We start from the raw sequence: 22,861 nt of genomic DNA, 5'->3' as shown, positions 1-22,861 counted from the left end.
AGGAGCTCAATAAAATCATTCTGAAAATTGAACTGTTAAGCCTCTCAAATTTGTTAAAGATTTTTTACGGAACCTATATAACAAAAAACAATTTGCCCTGAATAAAATTCCAGTGGTATTTTTAATTCATAAATTACATATTCATACATAAAAATACAATTCTGGGTAGTTTTTCAACAGTATTTGAGATTGCCTCAGCCCTACTATCCCATTATACTGAAGATCCTTCATGCTCTTTAACCCCTTCCTTGGAGGGAGGCTATATGCTAGTAATTCTGCATGGAACTAGGAACTGTTTCTGTAGAGAAGACAGACAGGGATTTGGCCCTTGGGCTGAGGTTGTAGACGCCTGGGCCAAAGTGAAGATCAATACCAGAAACCACTATAATCAATTACTCTAACACTCCATTAGCAAATGCTCTCACAAACAATGCATTTTGACTTTTGAAATTTATCACAGTGATTTCTTGTTTTGTAGAAAAACAATTACAATTTTTGAAATAAAGTTAGGTTGGGGTGAAGCCGTATCTTTCCCTCCTCCACATTCATTCTAACTTCAATAAAGACTATGCTTCCTCCTATGAGGCAAAATACACCCCACCAGGACAGAATGCGCACCAACAATAACCTACTTTGCCATGGTGGCTATCTCACAGTTTCTAACACAATGCAAACTCTTTGGAAAAGCTTTGCATACTCAACAACTAACTCTGACATATAGTAATTTTCTCCCTTTATTTTGCAGAGAGGTAAGAATTCTAAGTGTGCCCAGATCATTAAATTCTGCAGGAACTTAAAAAGTATTACAATGCTACAGATGTTAGTCATGTTTAAGAGATCAGCATTAATTTCTATCAGAAGGGTCAAAATTAACAAGACAAATACTTTTACCTGTCAAGGTTAAAATTATAAAGCATATGTAAAACATGTTATTAAGCATTCTAAAATGAAAAATGAAAAAAATTCTACCTTAGGGAGACCACTAATTGAAGCAATCATTAAAAGCAACTTTTCTGAGAATGTAACAGAAAGGAAAGCCATCTTACTCTTCCTTAAGTGCTCCCTTTTTACTAGGCTCCTCCACGAACGCTTCTTGCTCTTGCTCTTCTGACATCCCATGGAGGTAGGGATTTAACGGTGGTGGCCTCCAAAAAGATCCATTTTTGAACATACGAAAATCTTCTGTACGCCACTTAGTAGGTGAATCTCCCTAATCAATATACCCAGAGGGTCATTACAGAGATCTAATAACTCAGAGTTAAAATTAACTAATAATTGATTCCACTTACCTGCAGAATAGAATAAAGCTTCCATCTATAGTAAACATGAGCTGGTGTCTGGTTTTCAAATAAGAATCTAAACAAACATAAAGTTAACAGTTATCTTCAGGGGAGCATGAATAAATGACAAACATTATTTCTCTATTTAGTTCTAAATAACACCGAAAGCAAGTATTCCCAAAGGGAATTTCTCCACCAGCGCCACCCAGCACGCACTGCCCACTCTTCATGGCCTTGCCCCCAAGGTTGCCTATGTGTCTGCCATTCACACTCAGAAGGCATGCACCTGGCTGAGTCCTACCATTCACTAAACATTACTGTAGGATCTGTGTCTGTTAAATTAGTGCCATCACATGATAGCAATTTCCTTTTAAAATAACTCAATTTGTTCTATTACATGTCACAATTGAAGAGACTTTCATTGAAATGCATAATGCAAGGTATTTCCCTTCTAAAGAAAACTAAAATAAAGCTAATTAACCAAATCAAATGTAACAGGAACTTGATCTCAGCATTTTATTCTAATTACTAAAACTGACTTATTCTCTAGCAAAACTAATTTCATGCTTTTTAGAACATTTTTCTTGCAAATATTAATTCCAGAAAATAAGCTAAAAATATTTTTAAATATATACTCAGAGATATACAGAATATGCTATATATATATATACACACACATATAAGTACATAGGTATATATATATAACAGTATAATTTAGTCTTTAAAAGGAAGAAAATCTAACATATGCTACAACATTATCAAATTCATGGGAACAAGAGCAAATGGAGTTTGCATGAAAGGGCAGGGATAAGAGTTACTATTTAATGGGTATAAAATTTCAATTTTAGAACATTAATGAAGGCCGAATGGGTGTGGTCAAAGTTACACAACAATGCAAATATTTAACTATACACTTAAGAATTGATCATCAATTTTTTTAAATGCACACCTGAACATAGGATTGTTGATTTCTCTGTTCATAATCATAGCTTCAAACATCGGCCCTTCTCGTACAACAAACTCTATCATTCGATGTATCAGAGCGAGCAAATTCCTACAACAACAACAGAGTTAAAGAAAATGGATTCAGACCTACCACTATATAAAACTACATTTGACTTAAATTACTATAATTGTGCAGGAAAAGATTATTCTGCTGACTAATACAGAATTTATTACCAATATGGTAAACTGGACCACATGTTAATACCTTATGCATTAAGAGGAAGCAGGGCGGTGGGGAGGGGAGGGGAGGAGGGAAAGGGAAGGACTGCTTAAGGGGAGGGTGAGAAACCACAAAACGCCCTCGCAGTAATAAAGATTCAATTTTTAAAATGCCACTTAAGTTTACTTTCCAAAAACAAGATATTAAATTATGAATCACAGCTAATCAGAAAGCTACAAATACGTAAGTTCAGTAACTGAGACTCTGCATTCATTATAGCCATCTGAAGCTTACACACTACCTTATTTCCCTAACTCAAGCACTTATGTAGTAATTTTGAAATGTTGTGACCATGACTGTAATTTATAAAAATGGAAAACTACTTAACAAGTTTTAGGCCTAATTTAATAAAAAATCCATCCAATTCCTACACTTCCCTGGCCATATATACCTGATGGAGCTTTTATTAAATTTGACTTTCAATGAGGCAACATCCCTTTGGACAACATTTCAAACTAGTTCACTCATCACATTGACAATTCTGCCTGTGCAGTAAGAAACCAATGAAAAAAACTGTACTGCCAAAGCATTAAATGAATGGAGTTTAGCACTTTCCAAAAAGGGGGACATGGTGAGATGCCCTTCCCATTTTTTGTATCAATTATTTTCAAGAATTTAAGTCCAAATAAATATATGCCACTTTGTAGTACAGGCATTTGACTGGTTGGACTCATGGAAAGCCTGTATTTTCAAAATCTAAAGGTGAGTCCTAAAGTCATGTGATACTTAGTAGACTACAAACACAACTTTAGAGAGTGATTAAAGTGTCAGGCAAAAATGATTCCTTATTCATAAGCTGCTTTGGAATTCTCATCTCACCAGTCCACTAGCATACAGCTGGCAAACGACAACTGGGAAAAGCAAAAGGATATTGGCTCTTTGCACAAGGCACACACTAAATTACATCTTTAGCATTCCCAACTCAAATTAGTTCATGTAACTGCTAGAACATAAATAAATACAGTTATAAAACAAAACAATTTTGGCTCTATAATGCCCTGATTCAGAGTACATGAACAGTAAAACAATCTAACTCATTGTGACTATAATTATCTCCTCATTGTTTCCAAACAAATCTACTTAGGTGGGCTCCACAAGTGCTACACAGTTGGGATGGGGGGTGGGGAAGGGGGAGTCTAATGAAGGTCAAAAATTATACAAATGCTTAAATGTTTACAAATGGAAAGTGTATATTGAAAACTATCAATTCAGCCTCATTAAGACCAAAGAACCAAAAACATGGCTTAATTTTAAATTAAAAATGTTCTCACTTAATTATAACTTGCTGTGCAAATATGCAGTTCTTAATATCAAAATGAGAACATACAGTAAGCGTCCATGGTACTATTTTGAAGAAAGGGAGAGAATCCAAAGTTATGATTCAGTTCCCAAATTCCCACTTGATGAGTTAAATTAAAACTAAAACAAATTTGGTATATCACAAAATGGCCAATTACTAGGTGGACAAACATTATATAGCTATGTACACACATATACATCCAGAAACTTGCGTAAATTAAGTCAAAAGCAACTTGACTTCAGTATTAAAAGTAGATGAAAAATGGTGCAGCAAGTTTAAAACCAAAGGATTCATTCCAACATCACGCTGATGTTTCAGCCAAATGTATATTCAAAATTTTGTTTAGAAGTATGCTGAGCCACACATAAAGCTATAACTAAATATTGTGCTTTGGAATATTACAAAAATACACTCCTGTGACTGTTTTAATGGTGGAAAAAAAACCCACTATAGTTTTAAACAGGCTTGTAACTGATAAAAATATTTTTTCCTAATTAAACATTTTTTAATGTTTCATGATTACTTAAAATCAAAATCTGACAATTAACTGTTACTATCTTGAATTCAAAAATTTGTAAAGAACTTAATCACACTCTTGTTCCTTAAGGACTGTGTGTTTTAATTTCTTAATATAAAAAATGGTGGCTTTTCTATCAGAATGAAGCAGTGTAGTACAAAAAGATGATATATTAAAAGTGCATTATTTTATTTTAAAATAATTATCTTACTCTGGGTAACAACAACCAAAAAAATTATCGTCTCTCAGTTATAATAAAACCACATTTATTGGAGTTGATCGTACCAATGTCTGGTCAAAAACTGTATACTCTCCCAATCCATCCCATGGTGTTTTCCTGGTCCCCCGCTGCCGCAGACAGTTCAGCTGGTGTTGCTCACCAAGGCCAATGTCAAAGAGAATTTGGTATTCTTTGTGTTCATTGATTATCCAACCGGTGTTGTGTTCATGTGTTTGGGAAAAGGCTTAGCTTGACTGAGCAAGAGCATACCTAGAATATGAGTGCTGCTATGACAGTATGTTGAGAAAGGAAAACAGAAAGAAGGAAAGGGAAATAAAAAGAATTCCAAATATCTTTGTTGTCGCAAAAAACTTCCTGGGATATCAAATCTTCACCAAAAAAAAATCTCTTCTTAAAAAAATCAATTAGGAAAAAACCAAAACCATGTCTTCAGTAAGGAGAACTCAACCAAAGTTGTATATAAATGCAGGTAATTCAGGAACCAAGAAAAAGCAACAGCAGACTGTGTCAAATTGCAACATTACCTAAATAAAATTAAATGAACATTTAAAACACCTATTTTTCCCATGCTAACAGTCTCATTATTAGACCATCAACTCCACTTTAAATCTACTAACAGTCTACCTAACACTATATAAATTCCCTACACTGATGAGTACAAAAACAAAAAAGACAATGGCATAAAATTGTAAAATACGCTAATGCTAGTTACATTTCATATACCCACCCCCAAAAGTACTGCAAAGAAACCATTGCTCAGTCAAGATATTACCTTTTCCTCAACACCATTTTTCTTTTAATTCAGAAGGGGATATTGTCTATATTTAGATCAGTAATAATAAAGAAAAACATGTACCTTTCTGTTGGGATAACCACTTTGACTATGGCTTGCGACAGAGTCTGTATATGAAGTCACATCAGATAATAAACATAGAATATGTGAGTATTGTTAACAAGTAACAAGCAAAAATATACATATGCATTGAAAACACTACACATCTAAATCACAAGTTTTGCAGGCAATCACTGCATTTGAAGTAATTATACACTAAGCAATTACATAAATGCAAATGGATGTGTTCAGTGAACAATAAGCGTTCACCAAATGCAAAGAATCAGAACATTCCTGCCAGAATGCACACTAATGCACTGAAATAGGTACTACACTGAGAATTATCAGATAAAGATTTTAATTTGTGAAATCATTAACTGTTTGCTTCTGACCATACAGTTTGCTACTTTGTTCCCAAGCCTTTAAAACCAGCCCTGTCATTTTTCATTTTTAAGTGTAATTAATCCATAACAGAACCAACAAATTCTTATAACTTTCAATTAGGTTGGTTTTATATTTAATAAAAAGGAAATACTCACCCTTGCTTTTACTAGGTTAGTTAACTTTTTTAAAAAATCCACATATGCTCTCAAATATTCTAATATCTCAGACCTTGAGAACTAAGTTAGCTAGCTGCTATCCAAACAATTTAACTATTTAAGGAGTCTTTCTAATTCAGTGCACTTAACCAATAAAGTAACAAGGGAATATTAAACAAAGTAAATTTAGATACTGCACTTAAGCCTGGTTACAACACTGGACATAGAAGGGGAAAAAAACTTAACAAGTAGTCAAAAAAGGAATGATAGCGACAAAAAAAAAAAAAAAAAAAGATATAACCTAGTATTTCAATACAGGGTTTCCATGGGCTAAGGCAGGGAACACATTTATTTATTTTTTTAAGAGTTGTCAAACAGAATTATACACACTTTTTCTATAAAGTTGTTGAAAAGAAATACTACCACAGACTTAGTATTTACAAACTAGATGCAGCCCTATGTACACTTTTAAAATTACCTTCTCAAAATCCTCCTTGTTTTTGGGTGGTGGTAACATGGGAGCATTGGGGTTTTTTAACCGTTCTCTAGGTTGCGCGTTAAAAGGCAGTCCGGAAGGAGGTGGGGGAAGCGTATGTTCCATCATAGAAGGAGGAATGTATATTGGATGTGGAGGAATAGGTACAGCTTTACCCCAACCTAACTTCATTTCAAAAGACATAATCATTTTTCCTACAAAAAAAAAAGACAAAACAAACAAAAAAACAAAAAGTTTACTTTGATAATAGAAGAAAATACTTCTGATGACTTGATTTTTTTTTTTTTTTCAATTTTTAGCCTCTCCATTTTAGGCCCATTTTCTCCATATTATGATTTTTATTATTATTTTTTTAAATCAAACCAGTCTGAATTTTACCAATGGCAATAAAAACTTTCTTACCATTTAAATTTTTTAAAGCTCTTTCAGCATCTCTTCTATTCATGAAAGCCACAAAACCACAATTTCTCTCTCTTGCTCTTTCTTCATCAGTTCTAGGCCACATAATTTTCACACTGGCTAATGGTCCAAATCTCCCAAATTCTTGGCACAGCATTTCTTCATTCATCTATTAAAAGGCAGTGTTGGTATGAAAAGGAATGAAGTAGAGGAAGGAAGAAAACAGATTCTATGCAACAGAAAACAAAGCAGTTTTTATAACATTAAGGACAATATATTAATTCTACCATTCAAGCACTAGGAACTCTATACAGGTAAAATTCTACCCTCATGGAAAATTCACAAATCTTTTCCTATCAGAAGCTTTCGGTCTTACCTATATAAGATGCCAACATCACGAGGGCTAACGGAAGGCCAGGCTGGGCTAGGCTGCTTCACCCACCCCCAAGGGCTGGGAGCAGGCCATCTCAGACTAGCCGCAGCACCTGCTGGCACACACAAGACCCAGGGCTGGGAGAGGGCCTGGCAGGGGAACTATGGGGACTCCCTTGCTGGGCCACGGGGCAGCCCAGACTGGGCTAGGATGCTGCACCCACTGGTATACACAAGAGCCTAAATGGGTCAGCTGCATAAGCTGAAGCACCAGCTCTCCACAGTAGGCTGTACTGTGGATAGCAGTACTGTCATGTCAGGTTCGTCGACAGTGCCTCCTGGCAAATCTAAGATCCATGCCTGACAGGGGAACTGTGGGGACTCCCCAGCTAAACTATACCTATAGCCAGTCAGCATAAGAACCAGAGATATAGGAAGACCAGCATGGACAAGACAGTAGCACCTGTCAATATACATGAGGGCTAGGTCTGGGGTGGGTCTGGCTGAGCCAAACTGTAGCACCTACAGGTGTGCATAAGAGCCAATTGGGACACAGGTTGGTCTGAGCTAGGACATAGCAGAGGCTAACACACACTAAAACCAGTATTGGGGGTGGGCCTAAATGAGGTTTTGGGGGGTTGTCCCAACTAGGTTGCAGCAGCTACTGGTATGGCATGAGGATCAGGTTTGTGGCAGGTTGAATGGGCTAGGCTAGGCTGCAGCACCTACTGGTTAAGATACGGTGCTGAGGTGAGATGACCAGGTAGCTGCATCCACCAGTAAGTGTGTAGCTGGAACAGCTGAAAAACCACACCTGACTCTGCACTAGCTGGCACACACAAGAGTCAAAAACGGGGGCTGGGCGTGGGCCTGGTGAGGGCTATTGGAGGTCGCCCTGACTAGGCTGCAGCACCTGCTGCTATAGTGAGAATCGGGTCTGTGGCCGGCTGGTTGGCTGGCTGGGCTGGGCCATAGTACTCATCGGTTCGCGTAAGATGCAGGAACTGACCAGGCAGCTGCATCCGCTAGTACAGCTGACAAACTACACCTGACCTTGCACTGACTGGCACACACCAGAGTCAAGTCTAAGGTCATCCCAGACAAGGTTTCTTGGGGAACTTCTCAACTGGACCACTGGACTCAGACCCTGCCACAGGGAAAATCACAGGATGTGTAGTCAGACCTTGGAGTGCATGTATCAGGACTGGGTCTCTTCACTCATGCTGATGCCTGTGTGGTGGACAGCACGCCCAGATGCACCTGAAGGACATGACAGTCCGCTCATCTAGGCTAGCAGGCGACAATGAGCGCCTTGTCAGAGGACAGAATGCACAACAGGTTGGATTATTCTCCTGACCAAGTTCTGCAGCATGTCCTTGGGTTTGTGAATGCACTATGGTAAACTTTGTCAACTAACAGACCTTGGAAAGATTTTCTCAACCTTGGTGCAAGGAGGCCAACATCTCAGAACTATCAAGATCACTCAAGTAGCTCACAAAAGCCATTCCAACTCTTGTATTTAACGACCCTAGGTTCTAAATAAACTGTTCTTCCAGTGATGATGTTTAGATTTTTAGCAGCATTGTTCAAGCAGTTTAGTTATTAGCTAATTACACACATTTAAGTCAAGCAGGAAGATATTTGTCAACAACAAGCAACAAGAAAAAAGATTCTAACTATCTTTCTTTTTTCAGCAACCATCAAAGGAGAGAGCAAATATATAACTTTAGAAAGAGTATATTATTTTAAAAGAGTATGAGTCAACCACTACCACCTCTGCAATAAAACTAACCATACTGAAGTGAGGAAAGACTCCATAAGAAAACAAGCTATGATAAGTTGGAGTTAATCTCAAAACACCACGATCCACCACTGGTTCCAGACAGCAGAAAAGTAAAGCCACTTCTGATTTAAAATACATTCCAGTTAATGAAAGATAAAACAAGTCTTGCTGAATCAGTGGGAGAACGATTTTAGGTCACACCATTAAGTCTTTAGTTTACAAGACAATTTTAAAAACTACCTACAACTTTGAATTCTGGCTTTTTTACTGAATACAAAACAGCTTGCTTTCAACAGCATAAAACATAGAGCTAATATTCATCTTACTTTCCTAAATATTACCTGTGGATTAATGTTTCCAAGGTATAAATTAGTAGTGCTTGGATCGCCTACATCATGTGAGCCAGGAGCATAATCATCAAGAACTAGAGTAAAGAAAAAACAATTATAACCTCCAAAATACAAAGTTTGGACAATTTATTAGTTAAAAAAAGCAAAAAACTGTATTACCACCAGATGATCTATTTCTTCTTGAAGGCGCATCCACTTAAAAGAAGGAAAAGAGAAAAACTCTTAGTTTTTAGAATAACGAATCACAATCATACATACTAAAGTAATGTCACTTACTAGAACGACGCTGACCATCCGAATCTGACTGAGGAGGCTCAAATCGACTTAACCTGCCTTTTGTTTTATGTCTCTCATCACGCTCTTCCTGAATTCTGTTAAAAATACTTATAATTACCAAAAACAAGCCACAATTTGTTCATACACACTAAGAGTTTTTCATGTAACTTCACATACTTTCAAGTTACTGGTTACCAATACTGACAACCATGATTAGGGAGCCCCTTAGCTACAAGAGAGCCTCTAGCAAATTTCTGATGATACCATCCTAGCAATGGAAAATAAAGACCATTTTTAAGATGAGGCAGAAATCAACATTATAAAAACTGATCGTTTTAATTGCAAAGTTTATTCACTCCTTATACCCCATGACAGTGAATATACTGCTACCACTGGAAACAAATCACAGGACATTAATCAACTGGATTCATATAATACAAACTTAACACTGAACTGAATGTTAATTCACTTCTAACATACCCCACAAAAATATTATCAGAATATCTAAAACAACTTCTGCAACAAGCTGGTTAATAACTAGCTGATAACACATTCTTCATACCTGAATCTGTAACTGTCACAAACCTAGGATAGTAACTCTCCATGATGAAACTTACTGTTTCAACTCTTCTTTGAAGAGTTCCAAATTGCTTTTTTTCTTTTCTTTCTCCCCCTTCTTCAATGGCTATGAAGGATATGACAAGTTATACTTTAAACAAGGGAATGTTAAACAAAACTAATGGCTCAAAAGTAAGATCATTTTAAAATCATTGTCAATCCCAATTTTTAAGTAAAAAGGACATGTCTGTCATTGAATTTCTCTTCCTGGTACCCCCAAATAAATTATTTAAGTAAGTCATTAAAATGACAATCAGTTGTCTTAAAGGAGCCACTAACTTTTATCTTCCCAAAAGCCTGACAGTGGGGCTGCTGGGGAATAAGGGAAAGATTAAGAAACATCAAGCTTCTAAAGGGAAATGTAACATTACTGCTAGCAACACCTAACAAAAATGGATGCTGTGTCTTACAAAGTTAAGAATTACTGAATCATTGAGTAATAGCCTTGAATACCCCTTTAAAACTACTTCTAGTGCTAACAAACTAATGTATTAATAAATTCATTTTTTAAAAACCTGCTGCTAAATCCACCTTTAGAATCTCTCTTTTAAAAATGTCAAGGTGGGACTAGTGTTATGCCATACCACGCTAATGCAATGCCAGCATCCCACATAGACACTGGTTCAAATCCCAGATGCTCCACATCTGATTCAGCTCCCTACTAATATGCCTGGGAAAGGGTACAGGTGATGTTCAAAGTACTTGGGCCCCAACATGCATGAAGATATTCGGATGAAGCTCTGGCCTCCTGGCTTCATTTGTAGCCATTTGGAAAGTGAACCAATGGATAAAAGATTCTGTGTATATCTCTCTCCTAACTCTGCTATCTAAATTATTTTTTTTAAGCCAAGGTAATTCAATTGAGAAATACGTTTTTGACAAATGATGCTGGGACAATTAAATAATAAGATGTGAGTAAGAATGAAAGGACTTATTTCAGACCACACACAAAAATTAACTCAAAATGGTTCACAGGCCTAAATATAAAAGCTAAAATCATAAAGCACTTATAGAAAAACAGTAATGAATCTTCATCATCTTGCCCTGGTCATGACTGCCTAGCTATTACACCAAAAGCTATAAAATATTCCTACACTTCAATCAAGAAAATGCAGGAGAGTACAGTTAGCCGAGTCAAGAAAGCCCATGTCCCGCATCAGAATGCCTGGATTCTATTCCCAGCTCCAACTCTCAACTCCAGCTTCCCCAACAATCCGTCCAGAAAGCAGCGCCAATGATTCAAGTGACTGGGTTTCCACCACCCACACACAAGAACTGGACGGAGTTCCCAGCTCCCAAACCAGCACTAGCTGTTTCAACAGCCATCTGAAAGTTAACCAGCAGAAGGAAGGAACAAAGGAAGGAAGGAAGCAGGGAGGAAGAAAACACTTGAAAATATAATATAGCTGAAAAGAAACTTCTCCAGAACATGTAAACTGATGTTAAAACTCAACAATAAAAAGCCCAACTTAAAAACAGGCCAACAACTTGAATACATTTCTCCAAAAAATAAAATCTGAACAATAAACATAAAAAGATGCTCATCTTACAGGTGTGCAAATCAAAGCCACAATGAAGTGTAACAAAAATGACAAAAAAAAGTTGATGACGGGAAAATAGAAACCTCCTATTATCGCTTAGGATTAAAGGCAAACAGTGGAAAATAACTGGTACAGTGTGTCAGTTTCAAGATTTTAAACATACAGTCACCATGCTAACCAGCAATTCCAATTGCAGCTATGTACAGATACTTTAAAAAGACATACATGGAATTTAACTTTTCTTTGGCACATGTCAGGTGCCACTCAAGTATACAAGGACCTTCAAAAGGCTTGTGGATAATGCTTATTATGAAAACCTAGCACAAATTTTAAAAGTTCTTGTCACCACAGTAAACTTGTATTTATTTATGTTGAAAGAGGAAGCAAGGGAGGAGGAAAGAAGACAAAGAGAGGAGGTGGGTAGAAAGGAAAGATCTTTCCTGTGCTGCTTCATTTCCCAAATGGCTGCAATGGCCAGAACTAGTCCGGGCAGAAGCCAGGAGCCAGGAACCCCATCCAGGTCTCCCACGTGGGGGGCAGGGCCCAGGTACTTAGGCTATTTTTTGCTGCTTTCCCAAGCACTTTAGCAGGGAGCTACATCTGAGGCAGTGCATTCAGGACTCAACTGGTGGTTTAAAATGAGATGCTAGTATCACAGGCAGCCACTTAACCCTCTCCACCACAACACCTGCGCCACACAAAGTATCTCTGTGTACATTTACCGAAATGAAAACATTTGTACACACAAGAGCTCATACACATTTATAGTTGCAAGTCTTATAGTTGAAATAAATCAAATGTCCTTCAGATAATGAATAGCAAAGTACCATCCATAAAATGGAGTATTCTTCAACCACAAGAAGGAATGAAGTCCTGATACATGCCACAGGGGTGAATTTTGAAGAATTATGCCAAGTAAAAAATTGAGACACAAAGATCACATATTACATGACTCTATGTGTACAGAATGTCCAGAAGTTATATCAAAAGAGAAAGAAAATAGATGAGTGGTTGTAAAGAGGATCCATTATGAACATAGGGTTTCTTTCAAGAATGATAAAAATGTTCTGAAATTATGTAGTAATTCCTGGACAACTCTTAGTATAGGGAAAAATTATCCAATAGTCCTAAGTGTAATATGTGAAATGTATGTCAGTAAAGCTATTAAGAAGTTGCTTTCAGAACCATCTTAAAAATCACAAAAGATCAGCCTCACTAGTGAATACAACCATATTTCAGCCTCATATCTATCATCCCCTACAAAAATCTCACAAGAATCATTTTTTTCACAACTCACAGTAATTACAAGATGATGTATTGGCAGTGATTTGTGGCTACATTAGATGCTACAAGCCATCTTGGGACATGGCAGGAGGCCTCAGCTCAAGCCACAGTTCTGGACCCGATTTCAGATTTCTATTAGCGCACAAACTGGGAGGCACATTTCAGCTCAAGCAATTCCCTCCCTGCCACCTGATCCTCACGTGGGAGACCAGGACTGACTTCCCAGCAAACCCCAGTCTGGCCCAGCCTCAGGTGTAGCAGACACCTGGGAAGCAAACCGGCAGGTGGATAGTCTCCTTATCCATATCTCCTTCTTTGAACCCTTCCCCCAGCCTTTCACATAAATATCTAATTTTTTAAAGGCAATATCACTATTTGTCAGTGACTTCCAAAACTGTCCTATGAAATCAATACTACAATTTAAATACCTCTGTTCAGACTGCTTAAAAACAGTCACATCATTTCATATTTTTACCCTAAACAGTTTACATTTGTACCTAAACACAGCTTGTTTTGACTTGTAGGATATGTACAGTTAGTAGTAGCAGCAAATAAACACTGCTCCAAAGAGCATAAAAAAAGTCCGTCTTCTACTTTATTATTTCTCATCCAAGTACATTACTGGGATAGAAAGCATTAAAACTAAAAATTTACTCCTGATTAAAAAATAAATAGATCAAAGTCCTACTCACAGTGCCAGTATCCTGATTAAAAACTGCCATTGGTAGTGTCATCTCTGAACATAAATCTCCAATTACTAAGTATGACTTACAGGTTTTTTGGTTTCTATTACAAGAAGTGATGGTGGTCTTTCATTGGATGACTGATTTGGAGGATTCTTCTGATCTGCAAATCTTGAAGATGGCTTATAAATTTTACCTCTTTTTTCATCTGTTTCATGTTCTTCTGCAATTTAAAATATTAAGCTTCAAAACTATTTTCACATTACTTGTTTTTCTTCACTTTGTAAAACTAACACAAATCAGTTGATATTTTTTAGTATTAAGACCTATCAACACTGAAAGATACGAAATTAAACACAAATATACTGCCTTACCCACAAAAATTCAAACATTTATTTTATAGTAAAACTATGAACTATATTAAACATACTGCAAAATGTTCAGCCATCCTGAAACCCCAAAGCAAAGGTACAAAATCACCGTTATCTAGTCGTAACATCCCATCAATCCACATTTGGTCATTTACTTGGCTAATTAATGTAACCACTAGAGGGTGCTGACAGAAAGCAAACACAAAAGCCCAAAGAACCACCTTCCTCCTTAATTATCTACGGAGTCACCCAACCCAGGGCAAGGCTAACACCTACCTTTAGCTGCATTAACAACACCTCCTCGCACAAAGGTCTTTACTTTATTACCATCACCTCCTTCAAAAGCAGCAAGGAATTCTTCATAAATCTCAGCAGCTGCCTTTTCATCCTCCTAAATATACAGGAAAGTATCAATCATAATATAAAGTTACTGCACATAAGGTTAAATTCATTAAAAATAATGTAAAGGAAAACGCCTCCTTTTCCAAATTAAGCAGTCTCAAAAAAAAAAAAAAATAACAACACCTAATTCTAAATAGATATTAAACACTGAAACTAGGAAAAGCTATTTTCCTCTTCAGATAATTTGTGATATCAGGAAAGACTGACCTTGTATAGACTTACAAGTTATATTAAAAATTGATTATATTTACAGAAAAGTCTACTTAACACTTTTAATTTTTACCAATTCTGGTGACTTTGTGAATATAAAGAGCTACTTTCAAACCAAAGACAAGAATCAGAAGTTGTAGCAGTGATGCCTACTTCAGAGGTGACACCAAAGAAAAGCAGCTTAAAACAATCTTGGCATTTCCAATTATGGATATTTTAAATATTCCAAAGCATGCATGAACAAAAAGTCAAAGGACACAGTACAGAAAATAAAGGCAAAAAGTGAACAGCATATGGAAATTTAGCATTCAAAAAAGGGGAATATCAAAAATAGTCAATTACATTAAATTTTCTTGAAAATGAAACCACACTGGAAGAAAATATGACCACATCTCTTTATAAATTACAAGTGGAAAAAATCTTGACCGAAAAACTAGCAATTACAGGGGAAAAAAGGAAAAGTGAATGACACAACAATGGTTTCTGCAAGGAAAACACCAGACACAAAATAAAAATACAATTGACAAACTAGAAAAAAAAAAAAAAAAAAAAACACTGCACCATGTACCAGAGTGTTTTAGATATAATACGGTTAAGACAAGAGCAGTTCACAGAAAACAAAAACCAAATCATAAGATAAATGAAAATTAAAAACTACCCTGAGATACCATTTTTCACCTACCAAACAAAACTCCTTCAATAATATTTTCTACAAGGCAATGAGGAAAACAACCACTTGTATACCGAGTTGACAGGGATGCAAAATGTCCCTATCTTTATGAACAATTTGACAAAGACAAATATAGCAGAACTATATTTATGAAATTACCATTCACCCAAAGTAAAAAATGATTTAAGTATTACCTTTTTCTTTAATTCCTCTTGTTCCTTCTTACTTAAAGTTCGTTTAGCTGTACTCATCTTTCCAATACTGAATGCTTTAAGTTTATTTTCTAGAAGAGGCTACGAAAAATGAGAATCATACCTTTACATACATTCTTAACTTCAACTACAACAATCTACCTCAGTTAATAACAATTTTTAAAACAGATCATTCTTTAAAAATCTTTCTGTAAAAGAAAATCAAGTCTACTATAAGCCTGTCTTAGGCTCGGCTACGATAAATATTCATTAAAGGTCTTTGTGGGTTAGCTAAAGGTCAATGACAGGTCATTAAAAATTCATAGAAACAGAAAAGAAACAGGCCTCAAGTTCAGAACAAGAATGAAAGCATCTGAGAGGGAAAATACAGAAGTTACCAGGCAAAGCAATGAGAGGAAACAACTTCCAACACGAAGAGGAATCCAGACATGTCCAGGGTCCAGTAGTAGGAATCTATGAGCTTTAACTCCAGTTTCAGATACCAGAAATCACATTTTTTTTTAAAGGTTCCCCCCACCCAGGGGAGAGTGTGAACACAGTCCCCACTACCAATTATCAGTCAAGTTTCTTCATATGCAGAGTGCAATGAGTCAGCCTCACCCTGAGAAAGCCATTCAGTGATCAGGGCATCTCCCTTGCCAGGTAAGGTTGGAACTTACAAACATAATTTCATTTTCTATTTTAAGAATATTATTACCTACAGTGTCATACACCTCAGCCCAAGTAAAACTGTATCACCTAATTTTTGATAAGCCTGAGACATCCCTCATATAAAAATTCAAAAGCTACAATGTTTCAAGAGTTAAAGTGGGGCCCGGCACGATGGCGATGGCGCAAGTGGTTAAGGTCCTTGCCTTGCACGCCCGGGATCCCATATGGGCGCCGGTTCTATCCCGGCAGCCCCACTTCCCATCCAGCTCCCTGCCTGTGGCCCGGGAGAGCAGTCGAGGACGAACCAAAGCTTTGGGACCCTGCACCCACGTGGGAGATCCGGAAGAGGTTCCTGGCTTCAGATTGGCTCAGCTCCAGCCGTTGCGGCTGCCTGTGGAGTGAATCATCAGACGAAAGATTTTCCTCTCTGTCTCTCCTCTCTGTATATCTGCCTTTCCAATAAAAATAAAATAAATCTTTAAAAAAAAAAAAGAGTTAATGTGATAAAGAGGAAAATTCTACACTTTGATCTCTTGTGACAGGCCAGTCAAAACGCAGGTACACTACAACATCGCAGAGAATTACTGCCAGACATTTGAATAGTATATTAAGAAACATAAAACTATTTTTGTTAGGTTATATCCTCAAGATACTTCACTGTATAAATGCAAATATTCCGAAATCTAAAAAAATCCAAAACACTCTGATTTAAATATTGCAATTAAGGGATATTCAACATGTAAAAAAAAGTTGTATCTTTAAAAAGTTTCCATTTATGGGTCCATCACAGTAGCCTGGACTACTAAAGTCCTCGCCCTGAATGTGCCAGGATTCCATATGACTGCTGGTTCTAATCCCGGTGGCTGCACTTCTCATCCAGCTCCGCACTTGTGGCCTGGGAAAGCAGCTAAGGCCAGCCCAAAGCCTTGGGACCCTGCACGCGCATGCAGACTCAAAAGAGGCTCCTGGATTCCAGCCACTGCATCCGCTCGGAGAGTGAGTGAATCATCGGACAGAAGGTATATCTGACTTTGCAATAAAAATCAATAAATCTTAAAAAAAAAAACCAAAACTTTCATTTATATAAGTTAGAAACAAAATCCATCTCAAATAAAACCTAACTAAACTGGCTATAGACCTTTAGCAGTCCACTAAACTGTCCAATTCAGAAACTTAAAAAGCAGGAATGTTTATCAAATACAAACACTGTAATCTGAACAGTTCCATCTATGTCCCACTCGTGCTCCAGCTCCTACTCACAGGCCCGGGAAAACAGCAGCAGACGTTGCTGAGACCCGAACAGAGGTCCAGGCTCCTGGCTGCAGCCTGCCGCAGTCCCACACTGCAGCTACTGGGGCAGTGAACCAGGAGATGAAGGTCTCTTGTTTGCTTTCTCTGTCTACTTTCCAAATTGCTCCTTGGTTTTTAAAGTAAAATCAGACACTTCAGGAACAAATGAGAGTCATGAATGAATCTTAGCTTTATCAATACTCACTTTGGAGAGATTCTGATGAGAAGAATCATTAACGCTTTCACGGGTACTTTCATTCCTATAATTATGTTTTCTCGGGCTCTTAGGCCGTGTACGACTTGGCACATCACCATCTGAGGGTCCAGATGCATCCGTCTTCAAGAAATGCAAATAAATAAATAAAATACTACAGTGTTGAAAACAGGACATAGTCCAGTGTCTAAACATCAGGATTCTTCACATATTAACAGAAGTCACACTCTTTATAGTGTCACCATCAGTTTCATTAGAAAAGTCCTTACGGATCAACTTTCCCACAATTCTAACTTGTCCTTGAAAGCTCAAATTTGTTCTGGCAAGAGTTAGTTCTTGCAGCGGCATGTTCATATTTTCTTTGCAAGAAAACACCTGCCAAATACTCAAGCCTGAATTAATGAGTTTGTCAGCCACTTCTTCAAATACAAACAGTATTCCATGAAAAAAAGCAATCAGTTTCATTTATCAACTCAAGTTTCTCTCAACCGCTTTTTTTTTAAGATAACTCTCCACCTGCAAGGGCCAGCATCCCATATGGGCACCAGCTCATGTGTCCCTGCTGCTACTCTGAATGCAATTCTCTGCTTACGGCCTGGAAAAGCAACACAAGATGGCTCAGGGACTTGGGATCCTGCACCCATGCGGGAAGCCAGGAAAAAACTCCTGGCTACCAGCTTTGAATCAGCTCAGTACTGGCCATGTGGTCATTTGAGGAGTGAACAAGCAGATGGAAGATGTCTCCCTCCATAAAAACCTGCCTTCCAAATAATAAATAAACCTTAAAAATAGAGTATTTATTGCAGTATTACTCAAAAGCAAAAGAGCTTAACAACAACAACAAACACATAGACCATTAACTGAAAAGTAGCTTACTAAGTAACTGTACGCCCTCACTGGGGAGCGTCATGATGTCTACATCCTGACATTATAAAGGACAGATTAGAGCCATGCCAGCTGACTTGCAGCGATTTCCAACAAGCAGATCACACAGTGGGAAAGAATGTCCATACTGCAATCATAGTGACTTTCTAAGTATATACAAATACTTATATACATTCTATGTGCATACAAATTTTATAAACAATTTCTAAGAAGAAATATACATATTAAACGTCTAATCTGAGAGGGCTAACTCATAAAAGTAAGAGGGGTTACAAGTTAAAAGGCAAATATAACTATTTATTAAGTAAAATCATATGCATGGGATTAGCATTTGGTCTAGCAATTAAGATGCTCACTGGGACACTACCACTCCACATTGGATTGCCTGAAGCCCAGCTATGCTCCCAGCTGCAACAACTTGCTAATGTGCACCCTAGGAGACAGCAGGCTCAGCAGCTGGACCCCTGCAGTCCAGTCCACTCAGGAACACCTGGGCTGAGTGCCCAGTTTCCCTCCTGTCCCCCCAGCACAGACATTCAGGGAGTAATCAGAGGACTACCACCCATATTCCTTTGTTCTCTGTCTCTAATATTTCTCATTAGTATTTATTTTTAGAGAAATTAAACTTTAAGGAAAAAACACAAAGGTTTGGCCATGGGGTTGGGGCAAAAGCAGCTCCCTGCAGTGTGGCGGCTGTGGGGTATGTCCCAGCCAGGCCGGACCCAATGCTAGGAACTTGGGCAAGGTCACTACCGCCAAATGGTGATCGAGTCCTAGGCTTTGGGCAACTAGCACAGCAAGTGGTGCCAGGCTCTGTCTGCTAGCCACCCTGTGGTGAGCTCCGAGGTTTTTAGAATATGTAATTGTTGCCTAGGCACATCCATGGATAAGGCCTGTGTGAATGTAGGTGAGGGATGAATTCTGGGTGATTCCTAGCATCGGGGTCACAGAACTTTCTGGCAAGCGTGGGGACTGAGACCTGGTGGACTGGAGGGGGAGAGTCCACAAGATCTATTTGGGCCAGACTGATTCACCAGCCCAAATGGGAATCCTGAGATGGGCTGTTGGCATAGAGCACCACTGACTGCCACATGAAAGCTATGGATGGAGACCTGTGTGGCAGGGCTAGGTACCAGTACCTGACTGAGTGGTGGAGCAGCAGACAGGTCACACTTGGCAAGGTCAAGACACTAACCAGCATGCGAGAGAACCAGATCAGGGGTAGATTCAGTGGGGGAAGTGTGGGCCAAACCCTGTGGAAATACTAGTCCCACTGGTTAGCTCACAAGCTGGGGTGGTGTTGGGTTGAGCTAGGTGTGACCACGGAACTTGCCATCACTTATGGGTAGAGGAACCAACAACATTCTGGGCAGGTCAAAGCAGCAGCACCCGAATGTGCATCCTAAAACAGGATGTGGGGTGGGCTGTGCTGCAACTGGAAGAGGGCGGACCGGTCAAGGCCGAACAAACCTCGACTCACAAAAAAGAACAGAAATCAGGATGGAACACATGTCATTCTGACCTAGTCTCTTACACCAACTGGTCTGCATGAGGCAGGGATACTACAGCACAGCATCGAAGGCAAAGGCTAAAACAGGTGAGGGGCTAAGCCAACTGGGTCAGAGCAACCACTGGCACACATGTAATCTAGGGCTGAGAATAGACGTGGTTGGGGAGCTGTGAGAGTACACCCTTGCTGGATTGGGATTCCCATGGGAGGGTGCAGGGGTTTGAGTGGGGCTGTGTTCTGGTCTGGCTATGGCTGCAATCTCCCTTGGTACAAGTGTAGACTGGGGCTGGGCGCACCAACCTGGGCTAGACACCAGTACCACCTGGGACTTTGGAGAACCTGGGTAGATGTAGAACTGACTAGGCTGGGTCTTTGCCCTTACTGAGCCATGTGTGAGCAGTGTCTGGGTATGGACAAGCCTTGGCTGGGCTGAAACATCCAACAGTAAGAACCGGAATGGACTGAAGGCCAGCAAGGAGAGCTAGCCCATGGACCCGCCAGTGCACGCAAGATCTGGCACAGGGAAACGATCTGATGGAGGAGCTTGGGAAATTCCTCTGTCTGGACACAGTCCCTGCAGGTGAGCGCAAGAAGCACAATAGGGAGCAACCCAGACCAGGCCAGAGAAAGATACCCACTGGCATACATTTGGCAGATGTTAGGGGCAGACCAGGCTGAACCAGTTCACATCACCTGCTGGTGAATCCAAGCACCAGAACAGAGTGTGGGTCGGGCCAAGTTCGGTTGCGACACACACCAGTGCACATTATGGAATGCCAAGGTGAGTGAGGTGAGCCATACCAGATGTGGCCACAGCGCCCGAACAGCACACATGAGAACCAGGGAGGGAGGCGGAAAAGCCAGCAGGGAGAATGTGGGCTCCTCTGCTGGACAACCAATCCCACAGAGAACATGAGTTGGGATGGGGCAGACCAGACTAGTCAGGGTTACAATACCTGTGGGCCTCATGTGAGCTAGATTAGAGAACAGTCAGGTTGTGCTGACTGTTCTGACCAGTGCAAGCAAAAATTAGAGTGGGTAAGGGCTGGTTGGGCTTTGCCGCAGCATCAGCTGGCAGAGGCTGGCACTGGGGGCTAAATCTGTCAAGCTAAACTCCAGAACCACCTGGAGAGTGCATAATCCTGCAGTGGGAGTGGCCTAGTAGGGAAATAGTGGGCACCTCCCTCTTGGGCTACCACTCCCACTGGAGAGCCTGAAAACCAGGATGGGTCAAGGGTGGCTAGCCAAAAAGGCACCAGCCAATATGTGTGTGGGTTGGATAGTAGGGTTGGTTGGGTTGAACTAGGCTTCAATGCCCACTGACAAGTACGAGAGATAACTGGGATGTGGGACAGACTGAACAAGTCTGTGGTACACAGTGGCAAGCATGGGAACCAGGGTAGAGGGCAGGCCTCGTGGGAGTCATGGGAAGTTGCCCCAAGTAGGTTGCAGCGCCCACTGGTTTGCATGAGGGTCAAGTATGAAGTGGGCAGGATTGGGCTGGACTGCAATACCCACTGGTTACACCCATTGGTTCCAGTGGAAGAAAGGGCTGGAAACAGAACTGACCCAGCAATTGCAATGACCAGCAAGTACAAAAGCTGTTTGGGGCGACGGACGGTGCTAGACCATGTACTGGCAAGCACACACAAAAATCAGGTCTGGGATCACCTCAGACGAAGTTTCTTTGGAGACCCCTTCAACTGAACTGCTGATCTCAGAACCCCAACCCTGAAGAGACGATGTCAGCCAGTGGATTCTGAATAGATTTCATAATGCTTGGAATGGCGAAACTGGCAGCAATTCAGAACTGTTGAACTATCAAAACTGCTTGAGCAGGACCCTCGGAGCATGTCTCACATGGGGACCTGGAATGGGTGGGACGCTGCAGGTGGGGCTTTTCCCTTTGTTTCTCCCTGACCCCAGATACAAGGGAAAATGATATTAGTGTGGAAACAATGGTCTTACCCATTTTCCTTGAAGCCCTTGACCCTTTGTACCCTTATCAACTATGTAAGCTTATATAAAATATAAACAACAACAAAATGTGGAAACAATGGTCTTACCCACTTTCCTGTAGCCCTTGACCCCTTGTGCCCTAATCAACTATGTAAGATTACCAAAATAAAAGAATTAAAACACACACACACACACACACACACTGCCTTTGCTACTCACATGTGCATCTGAAGATCCCGAGGAATGAGCATCTGATGATCTGGTCTGAAAGTGTCAAAACGATATAAATGTTAATGAGATACACCTAAGGCATTATTTACCATTTTTATTACAGAATGGAAACCTAACCACTATTTTTACAGCAGAATTTTTATGCAACACATTTTCCCAAATCCTGAGATACACTATTTACTGCCAGGACATTGCTCTAACCAACAACTTCTTGGTAGAGAACAAAAAAAAAAAAAGGGAAAAAAAAATCCTCTCCTTTCTCCAATCATCCAAAGCTAAATTTAAGAAGCAGATTTTGGGCCCGGCGCAATAGCGGGTTAAGGTCCTCGCCTTGAACGTTCTGGGATCCCATATGGGTGCCGGTTTTAATCCCGGCAGCTCCACTTCCCATCCAGCTCCCTGCTTGTGACCTCGGAAAGCAGTCAAAGACCGCCCAAAGCCTTGGGACGCTGTACCCGCATGCGAGACCTGGAAAGAAGTTCCTGGCTCCTGGCTTCGGATCGGCGCAGCACCGGCCATT

General features: G+C 39.5%; 1 protein-coding gene and 1 pseudogene across 4 annotated transcripts in view; both read right to left on the bottom strand.

The window, feature by feature from the left end:
- The window catches only part of LOC121152620 (U2 snRNP associated SURP domain containing), a 49,510-nt gene that overhangs the window by 18,591 nt on the left and 8,058 nt on the right, over positions 1 to 22,861 (bottom strand). For 2 of the 4 annotated variants that reach the window (XM_040974748.1, XM_040974750.1), the window contains exons 2-16: positions 22,330 to 22,374; positions 17,748 to 17,879; positions 15,584 to 15,682; positions 14,384 to 14,498; positions 13,826 to 13,959; positions 10,228 to 10,295; positions 9,611 to 9,705; positions 9,494 to 9,529; positions 9,326 to 9,408; positions 6,833 to 6,998; positions 6,413 to 6,624; positions 5,420 to 5,463; positions 2,230 to 2,334; positions 1,290 to 1,356; positions 1,047 to 1,210 (exon numbers count right to left, since the gene is read on the bottom strand). In XM_040974748.1, coding sequence (XP_040830682.1) covers positions 1,047 to 1,210; positions 1,290 to 1,356; positions 2,230 to 2,334; positions 5,420 to 5,463; positions 6,413 to 6,624; positions 6,833 to 6,998; positions 9,326 to 9,408; positions 9,494 to 9,529; positions 9,611 to 9,705; positions 10,228 to 10,295; positions 13,826 to 13,959; positions 14,384 to 14,498; positions 15,584 to 15,682; positions 17,748 to 17,879; positions 22,330 to 22,374 — 1,565 coding nt within the window. Of the gene's footprint in view, positions 1 to 1,046; positions 1,211 to 1,289; positions 1,357 to 2,229; positions 2,335 to 5,419; positions 5,464 to 6,412; positions 6,625 to 6,832; positions 6,999 to 9,325; positions 9,409 to 9,493; positions 9,530 to 9,610; positions 9,706 to 10,227; positions 10,296 to 13,825; positions 13,960 to 14,383; positions 14,499 to 15,583; positions 15,683 to 17,747; positions 17,880 to 22,329; positions 22,375 to 22,861 lie in introns of those variants that run through there. The other 2 variants (XM_040974749.1, XM_040974751.1) reach the window with 2 other exon arrangements.
- Positions 16,121 to 16,251, bottom strand: LOC121152767 (annotated as a pseudogene).

Source organism: Ochotona curzoniae, unplaced genomic scaffold (genome assembly GCF_017591425.1).
Source record: "Ochotona curzoniae isolate NIBS_2020 unplaced genomic scaffold, NIBS_Ocur_1.0 contig_2599, whole genome shotgun sequence".
In the NCBI taxonomy this organism is placed as follows: domain Eukaryota; kingdom Metazoa; phylum Chordata; class Mammalia; order Lagomorpha; family Ochotonidae; genus Ochotona; species Ochotona curzoniae.
This window is presented reverse-complemented; position numbering and strand designations above follow the sequence as displayed.